Raw genomic sequence first — 20,400 nt, forward strand, 5'->3', positions numbered from 1 at the left:
ATATGAGAAATAGCATCATCATCAGAATATATTTATCCAGTCCCTTGATAGTTATGTATCTGGAAATGAGCAGTGTAATGATTATAACAGTGGGAAAATAAAACATGTAAAGAATCAAGTTTTGTCTAATTCACCAAGTCATAAAAATTGATTATCAATCGACATAGGCACTTAGATGAACTGGCCATATATCAAAGGGTCAACTTATTGAGCAGGTTGTAGAAATCTGTGCAACTTACACAGATAACTGACATCAGCAAGTGACACTATTAAATAAGAGGGGGTACCATGTATCATCCAGTAAGTGGTCATTGCTACTCTATTGCTAGTATATCCATTTATAGTTCACTTGTAACTATACAAATGCAAGATTCCTTTCATGATGGATGACTTGGGAAAGGGAATCTTTCAGTTGGGACTTTAAATATACCTAATTTCATCTGTATTATCTTTGTTGTTCATTCATTTACTTCCTCATATTTTAAGTTAGCAAAAATATATTGAGCACTTATTATGTGCAAAACACTGTTCTGCTTAAATATATGCTGCCTTAAATATATGCATATGAGAAAGAAATAAGCCCCAAATAGTTAATATTTATTTTAGAATGAATGAGCTGCTAACATGCTGGTGTTGTTACCAAAGGGTGTTGACACCAAATGTTTAGTTCCTACCAGCTCATGACCCCCATCTTCATCGAAGTCCTCCTCTATCCCATCAGTCATCTCTTCTCCATCGGCATCTGGCCCTCCTTCAGCAGGCTCCTCTGTAGAGTGATCTGCATTCTCTGACACACATTCGTCTTGGATCAGCTCTATACTCTCTTCCAATTGTTTCTTCTGAGCTTCTGGGGGGAAAAAGCAAATGACTACTACCTTGGGTTGCTCATGAGCCATTTGGATAAACCATGAACAAACAGTCTATGAAGGGTAAACTGTACTATTAAGGATGTGAGGAAGATAGGTAATATTATGTTTCAGTCAAGTTTATTCAGTCATGTAAATTATGTGCATTTACATGTAAGCATATTTATTTTTAATGGTATTAGCAAAAATCTGGGAAGCCAGATGATACTAGTATATGAAAAATAAATATTTACATAAGTAAATCTTTTTGGCTATATGTAGTGCTTTTTAATGATCTCTCTGAGGAGAAAATGCAGCAAAAACAAAGGGAAGTAATCAGATAAAACTGAGAACTTGTTCACTCAGAGAAGCAGGATGAAGAAAGATCATTCATAAATTTAAACCTAAATGAAAAAGACAAAAATTCACTGAGGAAGAAAGCACAAAAGCTGATGTGTTGTCCTTCAGACAACATGACTATGTGAGCAATGCTTTGAAATTTTAAAATCTAAATTCTGTTGGCAGATGTTGCTAACTGGGATAGTTATAAACAAAATTCTGGTGTTAGCCAGTCTGTCTTCACTGTCCATCCTCACCATTTATTGGCCTTGTGATGCTGGGCAAGGTCAAAACGCTTAACCCACCTTGTGCTCTATTTTTCTCATCCCTACAGATAGAATAACTACTTTTAAACTTTCAGGGTCTGGAGTAGTAAAGTGCTCAGTATAGTGTTTTGCAAATAATAAGTGCTCAACAAATAAAGATACAGTCTGTATTAATTGAATTCCCTCTAATTACCAGGGCGTGTGCATTCATTTACAGAATTTGCCTGAATGGAAATTAATGCTCATAACATAATTATTTCCACTAGTGGTTGGTTTTCAACTCCTGTGAAAATATCAAGAAACAATGAATATTGAATCAATGAGTTCATCTTAGGTATCTTCTTTAACTTACTCGCATGTGTTCATGACAGTCTCAAAAGCTGGTGTTTTTGCTCATTGTGATTATTTTTATCAGAATCATTCCATTATTTTATTTGTCTTAAAACATGTTACATTTAAACTTATTTGTTTATATTTTATTGCAATGAAGATAGTTTATAGAGACAAAAGGTTTTGCAATATCCATTCTTAGCCTTTTCTATAATGTGAATTTATGTATTTTGACTCAGCACAAATCTTTTCAAACTTAACTAATATGGATATTGATAAATGATATATAAATAAACAGATAACCTCTCCTATAAATTCTTTAAAATTATAATAATAGTCACTATATGAACAGATGTATGCTTGTGTTTTAAATCTTTAAATAATAAAGTATATGCATTGACAATAAGACAGAAGTTTAGGGTTGTACTCCGGCCCGGCTGTTAAAGGACAGAATTCTAGATCCTGTTTAGTTATCAGTAGAATCACATGTGCTGAGATTGAGTCTAAGTTTTGGCTACTTATTTAGGTCATTTAAACCTGTTAAGTCAGCCTTTCCTTATCATATAAAAGGTTTTATAAGAATGCCTGTTGCCTCTGGGGTTTGTTATGAGGACTAACAGAAGTTATATTGGGAAATGTTTTGTAAACTATGAACGCTGCATAAATATGTATTAGTGTATTACATACAATAAGCAGACAGCATGTTCATAATTGCCAATATGTTAAAAGAATAATAATAATGACAACAACAACAGTAAACCTGGAACAAGAGGTCTGGCAAGATGAGGGAAAAACAGTGAAAAAAATTATGAGGCTAAGTTCGATTCTATTTCAGAGAAAGAAAATTGCTAGTAGATCCAACAACTAAAAATAATTATTATAGGTTTCTTAAAATGACAAAACCTAGGCTCTTTTTCTTCACCTTTAATTCACATATAAAAACAGACTACATACTTCCTGATGTTCTTCTATCAATTTCTTAGCTTCAGATTTCTCTATATGACAAATAACTAAGCCATGCTTTCTCTCTTTTAATGCATGTAAGTCTTCCTGATGGAAGTAACATAGATTCTCCCTTTATCTCTGATGTCTACATAATTTTTAGCATAGAAAGTCCTATGAAAACTATAAGATGGTTATTATACAACTTAGTGAAGAATTTTTTTTTCTAGATCTAGAAGAATTTCACCCAAATTGAATAGGGAAATCGTGAGTTACAGAGAAAAAGTATACTTTAGAGAAGATGACTCAATTATCTAGATTAAAACAAAGACTAAAGTAAAGGTTAAGAGACAGAGTCCTAAACTTAAAATTGCTAGGTTTTATTCCCCTCATCATCCTTCTACATATAATAATTCCTTTCTACAATTCTGGAGATCTTTTACCTAGGCTTACTGGCCCCCACACCTATGACCATTACCCACTGAGAGAAAGTTGTGATGGGCAAATTAATTTGTGCATTGAAAGATTCTGAATCCTCTGAGTTAGTACTCCTTTTCCCTTACCTACCACCTCTGATCTTGAATTCTATTGACCACACAATGGACTTGGCTACTCTGGTTTTGACACTCCATTCTTTTTTCTAATAGTGATTTTTGTATTTACCATTTGACCTTCTCAATTTTAGCCACTCTATGTCACCCACCCAGTTGTTTAAGATATCCTGAAGCTCAGGACTTGGTGTTGATATCAAAGAGATATGAGTATTTGGGACTGGATGATTATCTTAATACAGTGCAAAATGTTCCAAATCATACAACTTTTCCTAAAGTTAAACTTTCCTATTTAAGGTCATTATGTTTTTTTTTTAATTATTTTGTTATAATACTTAAGTGGATTTTTGCTTAAGATTAATATTATATTAAAAATTATTTGGTCTGGGCCTCCCCGGTGGCTCAGCAGTTGAGCGCTGGGTTGCGAAGCTGCCTACAGCCTCTGTGGCGCCGGTTCGATCCCCGGCTGCTCCCCGGCCACCGGAGGAGGGTCCCACATGGCACGCAGACCTCTTCTGCCGCCCGCTGCTCCCCTTAGCAGTGTACTTCGTGAGTCTGCCTGCTCTGCTCCCCACTCTGACTCTGGTGAATTCTCTCACCCTCCTGCGCTTCTGACTATACCCAGTGCTTGTATAAATCAATCAATCAATCAATCTTAAAAAAATTATTTGGTCTGGTATACCATGTCTGCTCTACAAATTTCAGGAATATTTATTATGTGAGAACCCTTATTTTTGATATTGGAAGTAATATCTTTTATTTAACTCTAGAAAATCTCTGGCCAAGTGAACATAACAAATTTTCAGACTATTCTGTAAAACCATACCTTTAAGATGCATGGTACTCACTTGGTTCTGCGTATCAATTTGTTTTTCTGGAATCCAAGCTGACTTTCCTGATCTTCCTGGCTGAATGGGATCCCTCCTCTGCTGATCAACCAAAGCCAAGATCAAATGCTGTCTTATAGTTAGTTCTGTCGTTGCCTTATGCATTTCTTATTAGTGTTTCAGCGTTTTTGAAATTTGAGTTATTGCCTCAAAAGGTCATTGTCATACTCAAAATGAATAATCAGATGTTGATCTTTTGTAAAATGAAAACAAGTCAGTTATCAAGAAATAGTGTGAAATGCTCTGTACCCCTCCCTGATACTTAACACAGAGAAGAGATAATATATTAGTATGGATATAGAATTTGAGATTCATCCTTCTAATTACTAGTCCTATTAGCTGTAGTTTTCTTCTGTAAAAGAGCATAACAAAGGTAACATCTTTCAGAGTGGCTGTGTGCTCACATGAGGAAAAAGATGTGGATGTACTTTTTAAACTGTAAAGATCACATAAAAATGTTACCATACAAAGCTTAAAATAGTTCTTGAGTTGACTCTATATTGATTACTTAATTGCTATAGCGAAATTGTTCACATCAAATTAATTCATCATTATTAAGAATTATACATTACAAAGACAATTTGACTTTGACTTGGCCCATTCATTTCGATGTTTTAAAGTTATCTTTTTTTTTTTTAACATACCACATAGATTTAATTCCTCTTATGGCCTGTTTCAAAGGCAGCAGTGTATTAATATAGTTCAATGCCAAAAAAACATAATTTATCCTCAGTCATTCATTTATTAACTTGAAAGATAAATGCTTGGAAGACATTTACTGGGTTGAGAAAAAAAGCTGTAATTACTGTGGGAACAGATTCACCACTCATTGGAATTTAACAGAAATGCAATCTGTACTTTAGTTATATGCAGTCATCAGAGATTTTTGTTATCACCTCAATAAGAAATATTATAGACATAAAAAATTATAGTTTCCATAAATAAAATAATACATGAAAGCACATCTTGTTTGTTTAGCTACTGGTTTGCAGTATAACAGTTTTAATCTAGTAATTATCTTGCTGAAACAGAGAAAAGCAATCTGTTCCACTTTATATTAACAATTACCTAATTTTACTTCTAGAATTGAGTACTATTTTTAGTTTATTCTTAAGTTCATAAAATTTTCATTAGATAATCTTTCTATCAGTCATTTACTTTTAATTGTGAGTATGTGTGTATATATGTGCATATTTGCATGTATGTGCACAAATTTATGTTTCTACCAACAAGTTTCCTTGGGGAAGAAATATTTTTTCTTTGTACACTTGGTGGCTAACTCAGCATCTTAGACATAAATTAAACATGTGCCAAATATATTCATGACTCATTATGTATTTAAAAAATGAAAATAAATGTCTGGTTGTTAAACTCTTTTCATAGTCAAAGTACTTGAATTTACAACCCTGTAGTGAAAATATGAATCCAAAGAGACATTGAAAACAAGTTCCTTACAGTGTTCTACATGAATCACTCTCACCCCTAAAAGTCAAAGTAAAATGTGGGACCTGACTTTCTTACAGACAGTTGTTCATTTCTGTGTTCCTTCTGTGTTTTCCTCAGAAGAAAAATAAAATGTGAAGGGCTGCTTTGAACTCCAGCATCTTTGGAGCCCTTGCTGGCTTCCTTAAGTCAGTGGTGGGCGACCTTAGCATTTATTTTATGAGCAAAGCAAGTTAGTTTTAGATTTTTAAGGAGTGTATTAGGAACCAAAATGTCAACAGCTTATGACTAAAGATATCTCTAATATTACATAAAGTATGGATTTCAATAGGGAAATATGACTACAAGTCAGTGACCACTTAAGAATTGTTGATAATGCCACACTCATAACTTTAGGCCTTGAAACATTCTGCGGGTTAGTCTTATTTAGCATTATAGAGATAAGGAAACTGAGGCATTGTTACATTCAGTAAGATGCCCAGTTACAATGGCAATAAGTGCAAGAGCTGCAAGTTCTACTCAAGGATTTCTGGTCCCAGAGCATGGACTGCTTTATAATATATCTCTGGCAAAAAGGCCTAATTTGACACACCAGGGAGAACTCTGAATGTCTTCAGTAACCAATTTTAATTTCAAGAATGAAGATGTGTGTTAAGAGTACATGTTTGAGCTACACAATGTCAATCAAAGAAAAAAGAAGTGCAAGAATAGTAAGTGCTTCTTTTTAGGGAAAATTTCTCAGCCATTAAAAAACCATGAAAAAGTAGAATTTTGTTCAAATTTTAGCCCTCATATTCTAGCATTTCTTTGCACATCTCATTTCTATTTCAAAAGCTATAGATTACTCAGGAAACAAGTTAGAATTATTGGGATTTATGTTCAAAACATTTTTATTAAATTTAGTTTGCTGCATAGCTATTATCATCAATATAACTCTGAGAATTGGTTGAGTTAGCAATTAAGTTTTTTTGACATGCTGACTTAATGGCAAGCTAATTGCTAGCTGAATTGTACTTAGCAGATGGTTGGAAAAAATGTTGATACAAAAACAGTCATATTATTCATTAGTACCAAGCTAGCATCCTAGAACATTGTTTTCACATACCAATATTAACTGTATTTTAAAAGTTCTATATTATAATATCTATGTATAATATGAATTTAACTCAATGATTCCAATAAGTGCCATCTAAAGAGATGCAAGTTATTATAGGTAGTATTGTTAACAATGACATAAATGAGCATCAGGACAGTTACATAGGAGGAAAGCTTTTATACTAAAATATAAATTACATAAATACATTTCTGGAAAAAATATCTTGAAGTTGTTCATGTAAGCACCCTGGGTTGCTGAGGTGATCATAAATTAAATCATTAAAAAAGTATTGGTATGTTGTATTTATTTAAATCTCATAATAATTTTATTTTTTTAAAGATTTATTTACTTATGCATACAAGAACCGGGGCACAGGCCAGAGGTGCAGGAGGTGAGAGGATTCACCAGAGACAGAGTGGGGAGCAGAACAGGCAGATCAACTAAAATACACTGCTGAGGGGAGAAGTGGGTGAGAAAGGGAAGGTCTTCTGTGCCATGTGGGTAGCTCCCTGGAGGGCCAGGGATTGAATTTGTGCTGCAGAAGCTGTGGGTAGCTTCACAGTGCTGTGCTTAAACCCTTGCACCCCAAGGGAGGCCCAATGTATTGCTATTTTCTTGATCAATTTTATGCAGTACTTGTTGACATCATACTTAAAAAGTTGAGGATTCAGTTTGGTTATACAATCCTAATTACTTCCCATCTCCCTAGAGAGATATACTCCAAATTGACTATAAATAGATATGTTTTCGGTTTTTAATGTAAGTTTAACCATGAAAATGCTTGTGTAGCTATGCTGTTAGTATGTAATGAATAAATTTTATGTTCTGAATAGCATTTTATTTTCTTCAGAATTAAATTGCCTTAGGGTCTCTGTTTTCATTTAATTCACTAGATACTTTTCTGTACTTAATGCAAACTTACCTGTATTTATATCACATGCGTAAATCTCATCTCAGCATTTCACCTCCTTCACCATTAGCCATTCTATCAATTTCATCTTCTTGAAAAATTTCTTCCAGAGTTTTTGAATAGTTCTGACTTGGACTCATTTCTTTCTGGCCCTCTTGCATGCTCATATCCTAAGGGTTCCTGTATCACCATCCTAAATATCCCCTGTGTTCTTGCCTTTGGATTCCTGCTTTAGGAAAACCATGTTCCCCCTTCCTGCTTTATCTTCTTGTTTAGGTGAAGTACATCCTCCTGTACTCTTGAGAGGAAAGATGAATTGGAGATACATTTTTTGGCAACTGTATATCTGAAAATATCTTTAATTTGAAAATATCTTTAACTATCCCCATATTTTATATTTTGGGTTTTAGGTAGAGAATTTTGGGGTGTTAATAATCTTCCCTTAGAAGTTTTAGAACCTGTTTTCATTGCTTATTAGCTTGTAGTGTGTCTGCTGAGAGACTTGCTGACATTCTGTTCCTTTATATGAAGACTGCTCTCTCTCTTTTCTTCCCTTTTTCTCTCTGGAAGTGTGGAGAATCTGTTCTTTGTCCCAATGGACAGAGACATCACAGTAATCTGCTTGGTGTGCATTTGTTCTCACGCATTGTACCAGGCAGTCAGTGGACCTTTTCAATGTTCTTCAGTTTTAATAATATTTTTTTTTTATAAAAAATTATTTTGGGGGTCTCCCTGGTGGCCTAGGGGTTGTCTCAGTGCTACCACCTTGAAGGCCCACCACAATGACCTGAGTTCGATCTCCAGCCCAGGAGCTGACCCACATAGAACAGCAGAAATCTCCTGTTTTGTTTGCTCCTCCCCTCCCCTCAGCAGTGTATTTCAGTAGATCTGCCTGTTCTGCTCCCCACTCTGTTTCTGGTGAATCCTCTCACTACCCTCTGTATCTCAGGTCTACACTCCAGTTTTTCTACATGAAAATAAATAAAATCTTTAAAAAATTATTTTTGAATGATCATCTTTCTTTCTGAAACCCTGTTATTCAGATATTCATTTAGTAATTTTTATATATCCTTCCAATCCTATTTCCTATCTCTGTTTTATTCTATATTTTCTGGAGAATATCTCAATTTTGTCTTCCTAACCTATACTGAATCATTTATTTGTTTTCTTACATGTTAATTTTTGAAAGCTCTTTTACCTGCCTCTGAACACTCAGTTTTAATTCCTTGTTCTTGTTTCCTAAATGCAGTATCTTTCTTCTTTTAGAAGCTTTTGTTTTTTTCTTTTTGAAATTTTACTCCTCCTGTACAATCCTATTTGTATATCCTCCAATTACTTTTTCCTTTCTTTTTGGTATTTTCTTCTTATGTCAAATGTTTCTACTATCTGTCGATCCTTCTCTGTTCATATTAACAGTGTGGTGTTAAGATATGGGTGGATAGCTTTGTAAGCCAAAAGGTACAGTTGCTATAGGGTGATCTGGTTGGCCAATTCCTTTGGGGGGGACCCATGATAGCATCTTTAAGTCTTTCCTTTCAGACTACTCATATTGCCAATTATGATGTCTTATAGTGTCCTGCCAGTTGTTTGGAAACTAAGGAAAAGGAGAATGCTAGGGATTTCTATAGCATTCTCTCCTGTTTTCAATTATTCTCCAACTTGCTTGTTGTCTGAGAGGCAACTATTCCTTTTCTACAGAAAACTGCTCCAGCTTTTGAGTGGGTTAAGAACAGTTGGGAAAAGTGATACTGGAAACTGTTTTCTCAACAGAGTTTCAGCCATTTATAACCTCTATTCTAGAGGACGCCTTCCACTCTGGCCTTTGAAAATTCTGGGTTACAGCTGGATTCAGATTTTTAGGATGTGCTAAGTCAGGTGCACTTTTCTATCGGCTGCCCACCTTCTGAAATAATATTGTTCCCATTCTCTTTGTACATTGGGTTTTCACTTTAAGGTCTCCTCATTATTTTATTTGTTTTTTAAAAGATTTATTTATTTTACACAAGAACCAGGGTACAGGCCAGATGTACAGGAAGGTGACAGTGTTCACCAGAGACAGTGGGAAACAGAACAGGCAGACTGATGAAATACACTGCTGTGGGGAGCAGCGGGCGAGACAGGAAAGGTCTGCCTTGCCATGTGGGACCATCGCCGGCTGGCTGGGATCGAACCCGCGCTGCAGAAGCTGTGGACAGCTTCACAGCACTGTGCTCAACCACCTGCGTCACCAGGGGAGGTCCTCATCATTATTTTAATGAAGTTTCAGGAGGAAGCAGAGCTCAATTCGTATGTTTAACCTATTATGTGTAACCAGAAGCACCACCAATTTAATTTAAAGTGGAAATGATAAGAGTAAGGTATTCAGAGTAGAAATAGTAGTCGTGTTACAGGCAGCTGCAGTAATATCACACCTGGAGACAAGTCTCCTATTTTCACTATCACAATCTGTGATTAACAAACTAGTCTTCAAATTAATGACTACAGAAAAGAGATGATAATGAGAAAAACTAAAAGAGCCATTGATATTTATCTGGAAAACAGAAGGCTTCAAGTATTCTATGATCAATATTTGAATGCAACAAAATTGAACATTCATGCACTAGTTATATCAGTTCCTGGTTGAAAGTATTTGGAAGAGTGGGGTAACATTACTCTTTTAAATTTTTTTGACACTTGTTTTATTCGAAAGAGATTAGATGTTAAGCTTGGTTTGAGAGGACATGAGAAGGATAACTGAACCAAGTGGAAAAAATTACATTAAGGCTGCATGCAAAGAGAACTTACCATAGAATTCAGATACATAAATACACACAGGGAAAGGAAAATAATATAAACGTGTGAACTAGATGGATAAATACATTAGCAAACTGAGAAGAACATGTTATGTATGAAATAGCAGCAGTACCGAGTGATTTTTTTCAAAAATGTAATATATTTTGATTTGTATTTGTAATATTCCAATGTGGGGACATTAATTAATTAATTTTAAAGATTTATTTATTTATTTATACAAGCACTGGGTACAGTCAGAAGTGCGGGAGGGTGAGAGAATTCACCAGAGACAGAGCGGGGAACAGAACAGGCAGACCGATGAAACACACTGCTGAGGGGAGCAGCGGGCGAGGCAGGAGAGGTCTGCGCGCCATGTGGAACCCTCGCTGGTGGCCAGGAATCGACCCGGCGCTGCAGGAGCTGTGGGCAGCTTCACAGCCCAGCACTCAACCGCTGCGCCACCAGGGGAGGCCCAGGACATTAATTTAATTTAAAAAATTCTATGGTTTTCACCAAACATATGGATGGCATGAATTTATCCAATGAGACTCTGGTTTGTTACCTTTCTAATGCTTTGGTCACAATTGGCTATTATTATTGGAATTTTCTAAGCAAGACTGATCATATATTAGGCACAATATTAAGAATGAAGTTGAATTAATATCTAATTGTCTTTTTACACAGAGATGCTATGCCTTCCTGAAATTTGGTCTTTTTAAAAAATGAAATTGCCCATGAAATAGTACCCATTGTATGGAACCCTGTCTTTCAATTTTCTTTTTTGTGCCTTTCACCATTTTTTATCATTTAATATCATTGTGTAATCACATACACATTGTTTTACTCATATTTGGCAACTTATATGTGGCTCTTTTGAAATAATCACTTAGGAAGGAGGCACAATTGTAGGCTAAACTGATATCTTGTTATTCTTTGGTTCTTAATATCTACATACTCACTCTATTCCAAAGTAGTGCAATTTTAATCATTCAATGGGAAAAATACGCATGGTGGATTTACACTAATAAAAATTTAAAATCTGGGATATATGTTTAAGATCATAATCTAGCCTCTAGTTTACATTTGAGGGGCTTGTGATCTAGAGAAGTTAAATGACATGGTAAGTGGTGTCCAATGCCTCATACATGGTGGTGGAAAAAGTAGAAAAGAAAGAGAAGGCATGACCTTGTTCTGAGGAAGTTTACTATTTCAATGGAAGGCAAAGACAACACACAGATATCTATGAGAAAAGTATACAAAATGATGCCATTATATTTCATCAAAATTGCTTCTGGTAGCTGAGGAAGTAACTTCAAACAAAAGATAAAGTGATACTATAGAAATCTGAACTCTGTCCTGTGGCCTTCTCCACCTTTTGTCCATGGTCCTGCACCTCCTCCCTGCCACTACTTTCATGCTAGAAACATTCATTATCAATGACCAGAGTAAAATGGGAATGAGAGATATATAAAATTATAATAATATTGAAAGAATAATACATGTTAGCTAACAAATAATTAACTTGTAATCAATTAAACATTAAAATGAGTGCCTCCTTACATTTAACAAGGAGGCATTGACTATTTTTAAAGAACTTTAATATATACCTCTCTACTTTGCATAATGTAGTATTGGCTCTATACAGACAACCCTGATTTCATAAAAAGAAAACATAGAAAATGATTATCTTGTCTCCACCAGTATGAATACTGCTCAGGAAACAATTACTAAGAGAATGAAATTACAAATTAAATAATTCCATTTTCTTCCTAACATTCAAAAGTAAAAAAGACATAAATATCAAAGGACTAAGCTGATCATTAAAAAAATAAGTGTCTCATGACTGGGAAAGTTTAAACATGCACAAAAAATAAGATGATAGTCTTTCATGAAAGAAATTGCAGCTTTGAATTTATAGGTGATCGTCCAGAAAGATATGCAGAAAATATTATTCATTGTAGGAAACTGGAAGGTAGAATATGATGGAATAAGGATCGCATTTTTCTCTTTGAGGTGATTTATATTTAAATGAGTTTCCCCTAATCCTCTAAACTGAAGTGCAAATTGGTTATCAAAGTCCTTTGCTCTAAGGGTTGTTTTACATAATAACGAATATCACAGAAATTCCTCAAAGGGAAATATTGATTTAGGCAACATCACAGGCTATTTCAATTGCAGCAAAACTTTGCATTAGTGCCATAGACAGCATATAGAAAACTTTCCAAAAATCTAAATTTCTCTATTAAGAGGTATGGCAGCATACCTTTTCTTAGTAGAAAATATATTTATAACAAATGTTTAATAAATATAATTCTATTTTATCTATCATTTCTCATCCACAGTAACTTAACAAAAACTAGTGCTAAGCATCTGGGTTGTGTTTTCAAGAAAATGGGCTGCATGAAAGGAAATGTTCATTTGCTTATATATGCCTGTATTATTACCAATTCCAGATAGCTCAATTATTGAGACTTTACTCTCTCTGTGTTATATACCTTATATATGTGTTACTCTATTCACTTCTTATAATGAGAGGTAGCCACTACTATTACCATTATAAATGAGAACTGAAGCTGAGTGGCATTTGAACCAGAGTTTTTCTCATTTAATATGCTATGCCACCAACTCACAGCCAGCTTCTTTTCAGTCTTGAGCCCTATATGGCTCATCACCAGATGCTCTAGTCTTCACCCCAGTGATACAGTCAACAGATAGGCTGATTCCACTTTGTTGTAGCTCTGTGGTCCTACTAATATATCCCAAAGGATTTGGTTCTCATCCATTTGCAGTGACCTAGGTAACATCACTTCACTGAGATACTTGGACTGATTTGGACTATAAATTAGAAAGAACACTGGATTCACTCCCAAAATCTGTGTTTGCTAGGTCTATAATTAACTACTTATATTGCTATGAAAAAAATCAGTATACCTTCTTGGTTTCTAATTTGCAAAATGAGAAGATTGAATCTGATCAATGGATTTAATGATCATATTACAGTTTTTTTTTTTTTTAAAGTGAAACTCTGTTAGCAACTTATGTCTTAAGTTGAAACCTGAAACAAAACAGATAAAGGTATAGCTATGCTGTTTGGAGCAAACGTTGGGTATGGTGGAAGCATGAATTCATCTATTTAGAAGACCCAATGAACCTTCATTTCATAAACAAGGAGCCTCTGAAGTATCTAAGAACATAATTTTCAAACCATGCACTAGATAATCTCTGTTTATCCCAGTTCTCATAATTTTTTAATTTAAAAAATATCTGTAAATACATGAAGAGGGCATTAGAATTATACAGGAACAGAGCATGATAATTCAAAGAAGACAGAACATTAGGTAAAAATGAAGCATGTATCAAATGACTTGGCTGTGGGTAATAAGGGGTACAGTTAATGTTGAGCATCCTGAAGCTAGGACTGAAGTTTTGCAGATTTCAGTAACGCAGGAAGTGGCCCTTTGTCATCATGATATTTGATTTACATTGTGCCATAACTTAGTGAAATATGAATATTATTTTAGTCTGTCAGTGTTAATACATTAATGGATTTCATTTTCTTAATCTTTTCTTGATATCGATACATAAACTTTTCATTATGAGCCAATCTTTTCTTGATATTGATATATAACCTTTTAATTATTATCCAACTATCACTTATTAATACCATCAATTTTTTTTCTTTTTAAAGACATGCATTTTAGACAAGTTGCTTCACATTCTCCAATAAAGTAAGTACTCAGATTCCACCATTGCAATTCTTGGCTTGAAGACTTTATTTGAGTATCTGTATTGAACTCTATTAAACTCAGCCAGTGTCCCATGGTCCTGGGCTGTCTCTGTGATTGACAGTGTCTAACTGGTTTAATTTCAACATGTCTGTGGCCACAGATCCTTTTCACTTACCTGCCTCCGCCTTCTGCTGCTTCTCAATCTTCTCCAGGCGTCCTAGTAAGGAGTCAATTTTAGTTTTGATTTGGGTTAATTCTTTCTTGATTGTCTGTAACTCATCTGATTTCACTGAAAAGAGGAAAGGAAAACAACAGTAGATCAAATGCCTACTTCACTTAGAATTCAACTCATAGACACCCTATGTTTCCTCAAGACTGTGTTAAATCAATAGAATATTTTTCAATTTTAATCAGTTTCTTTTACTTCTAGGGATCCTGGAATCCTGGGTGAACTTGCTAATCACAAACAGTGATTCACAGTGGTGTGAACGGTTAATCCTAAATATTTTTGCTGTTGGTTAGGAAATGAGATAGAGGAAACTAGAAAAATACTGTAAAAAACCTGAATTCAGTTTAATAGATAAAACTGAACTATATGAGGGATTTAGATAGAGGAATAATGAACTCACTGAGGAATATGTTGTAATATGTTGACTGTTGCAGCAGTCAATGACATTTTTAATCCAACTCCTTGGTGACTGAATGAAACTAGGAAATAATATTTGATCTCTCCAGAAATGACTTAGCTCCTAGGGAATTCTCTCCAATTTACTGAACTCTTGCTATTTTACCTACTGATTTTTTATTTTTCAAAAAATGTATTTCATTTTTAAACATCCTTGTTTTTTTTAATATAGTATTTCTCCCCTCAGGTATAGTCACCTTGGTTTTACCATATGACCCAGCAATTTCACTCCTAGGTATCTATCCAAAGAGCACAAAAACGCTAATTTGAAAGGAAACCTGCATGCCTAAGTTTATAGCAGAACTATTTACAAGATTTGAAAACAATCTACTCTTTTCAAAAAAAAAAAAAATGAGGCAGTGGTTGTGCATACCTCTCTTTTAAGCCCCAGGGTTAAAGGGAAAGGAAATTCACTGAATCTATCATGATATTTTCTGTAGTAATGGTTCTCATTTCAGGCTTTTAATGTTTAATATGGTTTCCAACATATGGTTATGGAGACTAACACAGGATTGACAACTTTTCTTTTTGCCAAGTAAAGATGCTAAAAACAACAAGAAACATCTGGCTATCAATTATAATAATTATTGTATTAAAAAAAAGGGTTTGGTCCTTCCTGGTGATGCAGGGGCTGAAGACAGTGCTGTCAAGCTATCAGCATGCCAAGGAGCAACCCACATGGCTCAGCAGACCTCTCCTGCATCACCTGCTGCTCCCTTCACTCAGCAGGGTGTTTCAGTAGATCTGACTATTCCGTTCCCCACTCTCTCTGGTGAATCCTCTCACCCCACCCCCCGCACTTCTGGCTTACACCCCAGTTCTTGTATGCATAAATAAGTAAATCTTTAAAAAAATAAAAAAAGGGCTTAAGGGAAGGATAATCTCACAGAGGACAGCCTTTTAATGAAATAAGCTTATATTTAGAGAAAAATCAATACGCTCTTTTATTTTCTAATATTTCTGAGAACCACTGGAAACTTTGTCATGAACCCCTAATAACCGGAGGTTGAAAATAAAGCTATTATTATAGAACAACTACAACAGCTTAGGAGATTTCATGAGGTGGGGTTTGGGGTATCCATGCCTCAGTAGAGAACTATGCTTCAGGTTCTGGGGCACAGCCTATTATTCTTTTCTGTCACTTTTCCTTTCAAGTTTATAATGATCTCAGCTTGAACATTCCCCAGGAATTTCAGAAGAAATTGAGTGTTTAGCTTGATTCTTTAGTCTTCAGGACATTGTTTTATAAATAATAAAAACTAAAAGCAATCTTTGTTTTCTAGCAATAGAGTTACTTGTCAACTAAGAAATATGATACAACATATTGATAAATTATGCATCAATATATATTAGTTGCTCAAAGGAAGAACAGATTTTTTCTACTATTAAAATGACAAAGAGTTTCCATTATGAAATCAGAATATTTTTAATAAAAAGCAGATTTTTATTTATGATGCCATATTTGCAAAATAAACACTACAAGACTCAGGGACCCCGCAGAGTGTTCCTATTATGAACAACCAAACTAAAAGTAGAACACAGTTTAAAATAGAGACTCTGCTCCTTAAGTCAATTATTTCAGACATCAAAGAGCCATTGTTCAACTGCAGCTAAATTTGAAAAACATCATCTGTCACAATTGCAAATTGATTCTGCTTTGAAGAATGATTTTCATTTCCTGTGATGGAGGTATGTCATGTAGTTTTACTTAAACCTATCAAATTTAATAGACAATATTTTATCTTACAACATTAGATTTCAGTGCAGGAGAAATAGGACTGTGGCTGGAAACTAACAGAATGGATTTCTCAGTAAGTGGAGCCATTTCTCAACCTGGGAATGCATATTTATTTATTTTCTTAAAAAAACATAAATAAACCACCTATACCCCATTTTATTGAAACCCCATAAAAAACTAATGAGAAATCTGATCTCACCACGCAGAATGACAGGATTGCCCAAGGAGTCCAAGGTTTTCTTTTATCTAGACTTCAGGCTAGCATGGAAGGAATGACTTTTAAGATGAGAGCTAGATCATTATGAAACTTGGGTCTAATTTGTTAATGCTGTTCAAGCTTAGAGATAAGAAGGATATGATCAGATATATTCTGTCTGGTCATTCCTGGCTTCTTACCAGGAAATGTTGAAATCAGTCTCCAGCCCTGTGTAAACTTCCCAGTTCCTTTCTTAGAATAGTGAGCAGCAAATGTCTATCAAGGTCCTCTAAAGCAGGGCTTAGACAAGGTCTTGGGTTTCTTCTTGACCAATTTTGGAAGTTGTTTCTTTCTCATACTTCAGTGTTTTCTTTGGGAAGAAGCCTTTCTCTTACCTGGCCTAGTGACTATACTCCTATTTCTTCCTGTTTTCTGATGCATTAACATTCTATAGGTGGAGTTTTGTTCTGCTGTGCTCTGTTAGCCAGTGTAAAATCTCTGTTTAATGTACTTCCCTCTCTGACTCTACTTTGTCTTTTCTGGACTTTTGGGGGGATTTTGTTAACAATTTCTTTATGGCACTGGGGTTTACATTAAGCCCGTCTTTTTTCTACCTAGTCCTCCAAAATGGATCTATATTTTACAACTATAGATTTCTAAATTTAGAATTTTAATAATCTCTGCAACTTTGATTTCTGATATTTTTCCAAAAGAAAAAGTTAAGAATTAAGGAGACTTTAGTCCAAAGCAACCATGCCCATTTTCTTTTCTTTCACATATTTTTGTTGTCCATTTTCATTGGATTCTTTTTTTTTTTTAAGATTTATTTATTTATACAAGCACTGGGGTATAGGCCAGAGGCGCGGGAGGGTGAAAGAATTTACCAGAGACAGAGCAGGGAGCAGAACAGGCAGAAGGACTGAAATACACTGCTGAGGGGAGCAGTGGGCGAGCCAGGAGAGGTCTGCCTCACCATGCGGGTAGCTCCCTGGCTGGCCATGAATTGAACTGGCACTGCAGAGGCTGTGGACAGCTTCATGGCACTGCGTTCAACCTGCTGTACCACCAGAAAGACCCTTCATTGCATTCTTAAATGAGCTTCCACCTTCAGTTTGTCCAGATGATTGCACAGTACTCTCAAAATAATATTTATAAGTCATAATAAGACTTTCCTACTGAAAACTTCCAGAATGTCCCTACTTGTGTAGGAAAAAGGCTAGAATCTTTATACACATGCACAAATGAAACTCTTTAAACGTATATTCTATGCTCCAAAGCATAGTACTGGCTTATATTCTATTAGTTCTTACAATATGCTCTCCACTTGAACAGAACAACTTAGTGCATGGAAGTGCATGGAAGCAGATAGACTCTAGTCTATCACAGTTCACTTTTATGACCCTTGGAGAGTCATTTGTAATCTCTAAGATTCAAATTTGTCATTTTTATAACTTCCATCTTCTACCTTAGAGGCTTCTTATAAGGATTTATTGAATAATGCACATAAAGCACTTAGTACCATGCCCAGAACATCATCAGACTGACTGAATATACGACAGACACAGTAAGTATTTTTGTTGTTATTACATGCCTATTTCAGCTGACTGTCTCTCTCTTCCCTCAAAGTCTATATATAGCCTATTTGCTTTGTAGAGTTTAGTTTAAGTCTTGCCTCACCTATGGGTTCTTCTTTGACCAGCCCACTCTAGGTGCATCTCTTACCTGCAGCCTATTTAACAGCTTCTCGCTTCACTCCTAGGTGTACACTGCCTGTTGATTTTTACTTTGTATGTCTACTTTTTTTTATATTAAAGTGCAATCTCTTTGAAAGTGACTACCTGATTGGGCACTGAAAAATTTTAGGAGTCACACTTTTGTATGTTTTTTTTGTGTGTTTTTATAAGTTCCTTCTTTTCTTTTTTTTTTTTTAAATAAAGTCTTTTTTTTTTTTATAGAGGCATGTTTTTTTTTATTTATTTATTTGTTTGTTTTGTTTATACAAGCACTGGGTAGAGTCAGAAGCGCGGGAGGGTGAGAGAATTCACCAGAGCCAGAGCGGGGAGCAGAACAGGCAGAAGGACCGAAGTACACTGCTGAGGGGAGCAGCGGGCGGCAGGAGAGGTCTGCGCGCCATGTGGGACCCTCCTCCCGGTGGCCGGGGAGCAGCCGGGGATCGAACCGGCGCTGCAGAGGCCACGGGCAGCTTCGCAACCCAGCGCCCAACCGCTGCGCCACCAGGGAGGCCCTCCTTCTTTTCTTAATGACTGATGAGGCTCTGATGCTTATCATAAGGTTCTGGACTTTGAAGTCTGTCCTCCTTAATTAAAAAATGATAATCACAGCTTTAAGAAGAGATTCTAAGTCAGATCAGTACCTAATGAAAACTTTGTATCTTCTCATCATAAGTCAGAGCCATGGAAAATTATTCAGATTCTTGATTAATAAATTACTTAGATCTCCAATAATAGAACACCAAAAAAGGAAATTTTGCGTAGCTGTCTGAGGTGAAACATATACATGGATTTACCCATCATGGGTGCTCTAGAACCAAACTGTTTTGAAAGGGTATCTAGTTTTCATTCCTCCCACCTTCTCTTCCTTTTGCATTCCTAATAGAACTTAATTCAGTGTCTTACAGTAAGAAATTAACAAATACCAAGAAATTTTGAGTTACATGTATGTGTAGATCTGATACCAATTTGAACCAGACCAACACATTTTATTGAAAGCTTTGTGTATGTGCCAAGCACCACACTGGAAATGACATTCTAGTAGGGAAGCAAACAAAAATCCCAGAATATGTAAAAACAAAATTAGCCTGGAAATATGCCTTAAAAAAAAAAAAAAAGCAGGCGCACTATTATAAAAGAATAAGAACACAAGTCTTTGGCAATTACTCTTTTGCACTTTACCTCAGTTTCATCTCCATTCTCCAAATCTACAGTTCTAAACTTTAAAGATACAATGTGGATAATATAATGCCTATACTTCTTTGTTGAGGATTTGTAAAAGTCAGGAGTATTTCTTTTACTAAGATTAATATTGAATTCTTATATATTATTATATAATTATATAACAAATTTTACATAATTTTAATGTAAATATCTCAATACAGAAAATTTAGGGGCTTAGGAAGAAGATCTAATTACTGAGGATTATGAATCTTGCAATTTAAAAATTATGAATTAAAGAATTTGAAAATATTCATACTTCCAAATTAGTTCCAAATTACCTTCCCTTGCTTTACTTTCTGCTTCTTTTTCTAATTACTTTAGACTCTCAACACAACTGTTTTTGAATGTGTCGAAGGTAGACAAATAAATTTGGAAGCAGCCAGCTAGACATGGTCTTTTAAGTTAATATACAGGAGGATTTTTCCTATTAGTTGAGTATTCATACATAACAAGTGCTTTAGAAAATATCAGTAATACTATCTACGATGGAAATGTCTTTTCCTCTAAGTTTTACAATAAAAATCTTTATAAAAAATTTTTGAAAAATAAAGCACCCTGTTAAAAATGTCTTTGGTTGTTTAGTTTAGTATAATTATTTTTCTCTGGATAACATAGGGCTTGAATTTAAGATTGTTCTAATACCAAGAAAAAGAAGTAACTAATTTCTTAGGATAAATTACATTAACTTTTTTAGATGCAAGAGAAACTACAAGTCATT

The 20,400-nt window shown here is 35.0% G+C and overlaps 1 protein-coding gene across 1 annotated transcript in view; it reads right to left on the reverse strand.

Annotated features, from left to right (window-relative positions):
- Positions 1-602: 602 nt before the first annotated feature.
- Positions 603-20,400, reverse strand: part of RALYL (RALY RNA binding protein like) — a gene marked incomplete at its 3' end in the record, with an annotated part of 289,268 nt that continues 269,470 nt past the window's right edge. The window contains exons 6-7 of the mRNA XM_084230548.1: positions 14,285-14,398; positions 603-847 (exon numbers count right to left, since the gene is read on the reverse strand). Of these exons, the coding sequence (XP_084086674.1) occupies positions 603-847; positions 14,285-14,398 (359 nt within the window). The remainder of the gene's footprint in view (positions 848-14,284; positions 14,399-20,400) is intronic.

This window comes from Talpa europaea (genome assembly GCF_964194135.1).
Source record: "Talpa europaea genome assembly, chromosome: 3".
NCBI lineage: Eukaryota > Metazoa > Chordata > Mammalia > Eulipotyphla > Talpidae > Talpa > Talpa europaea.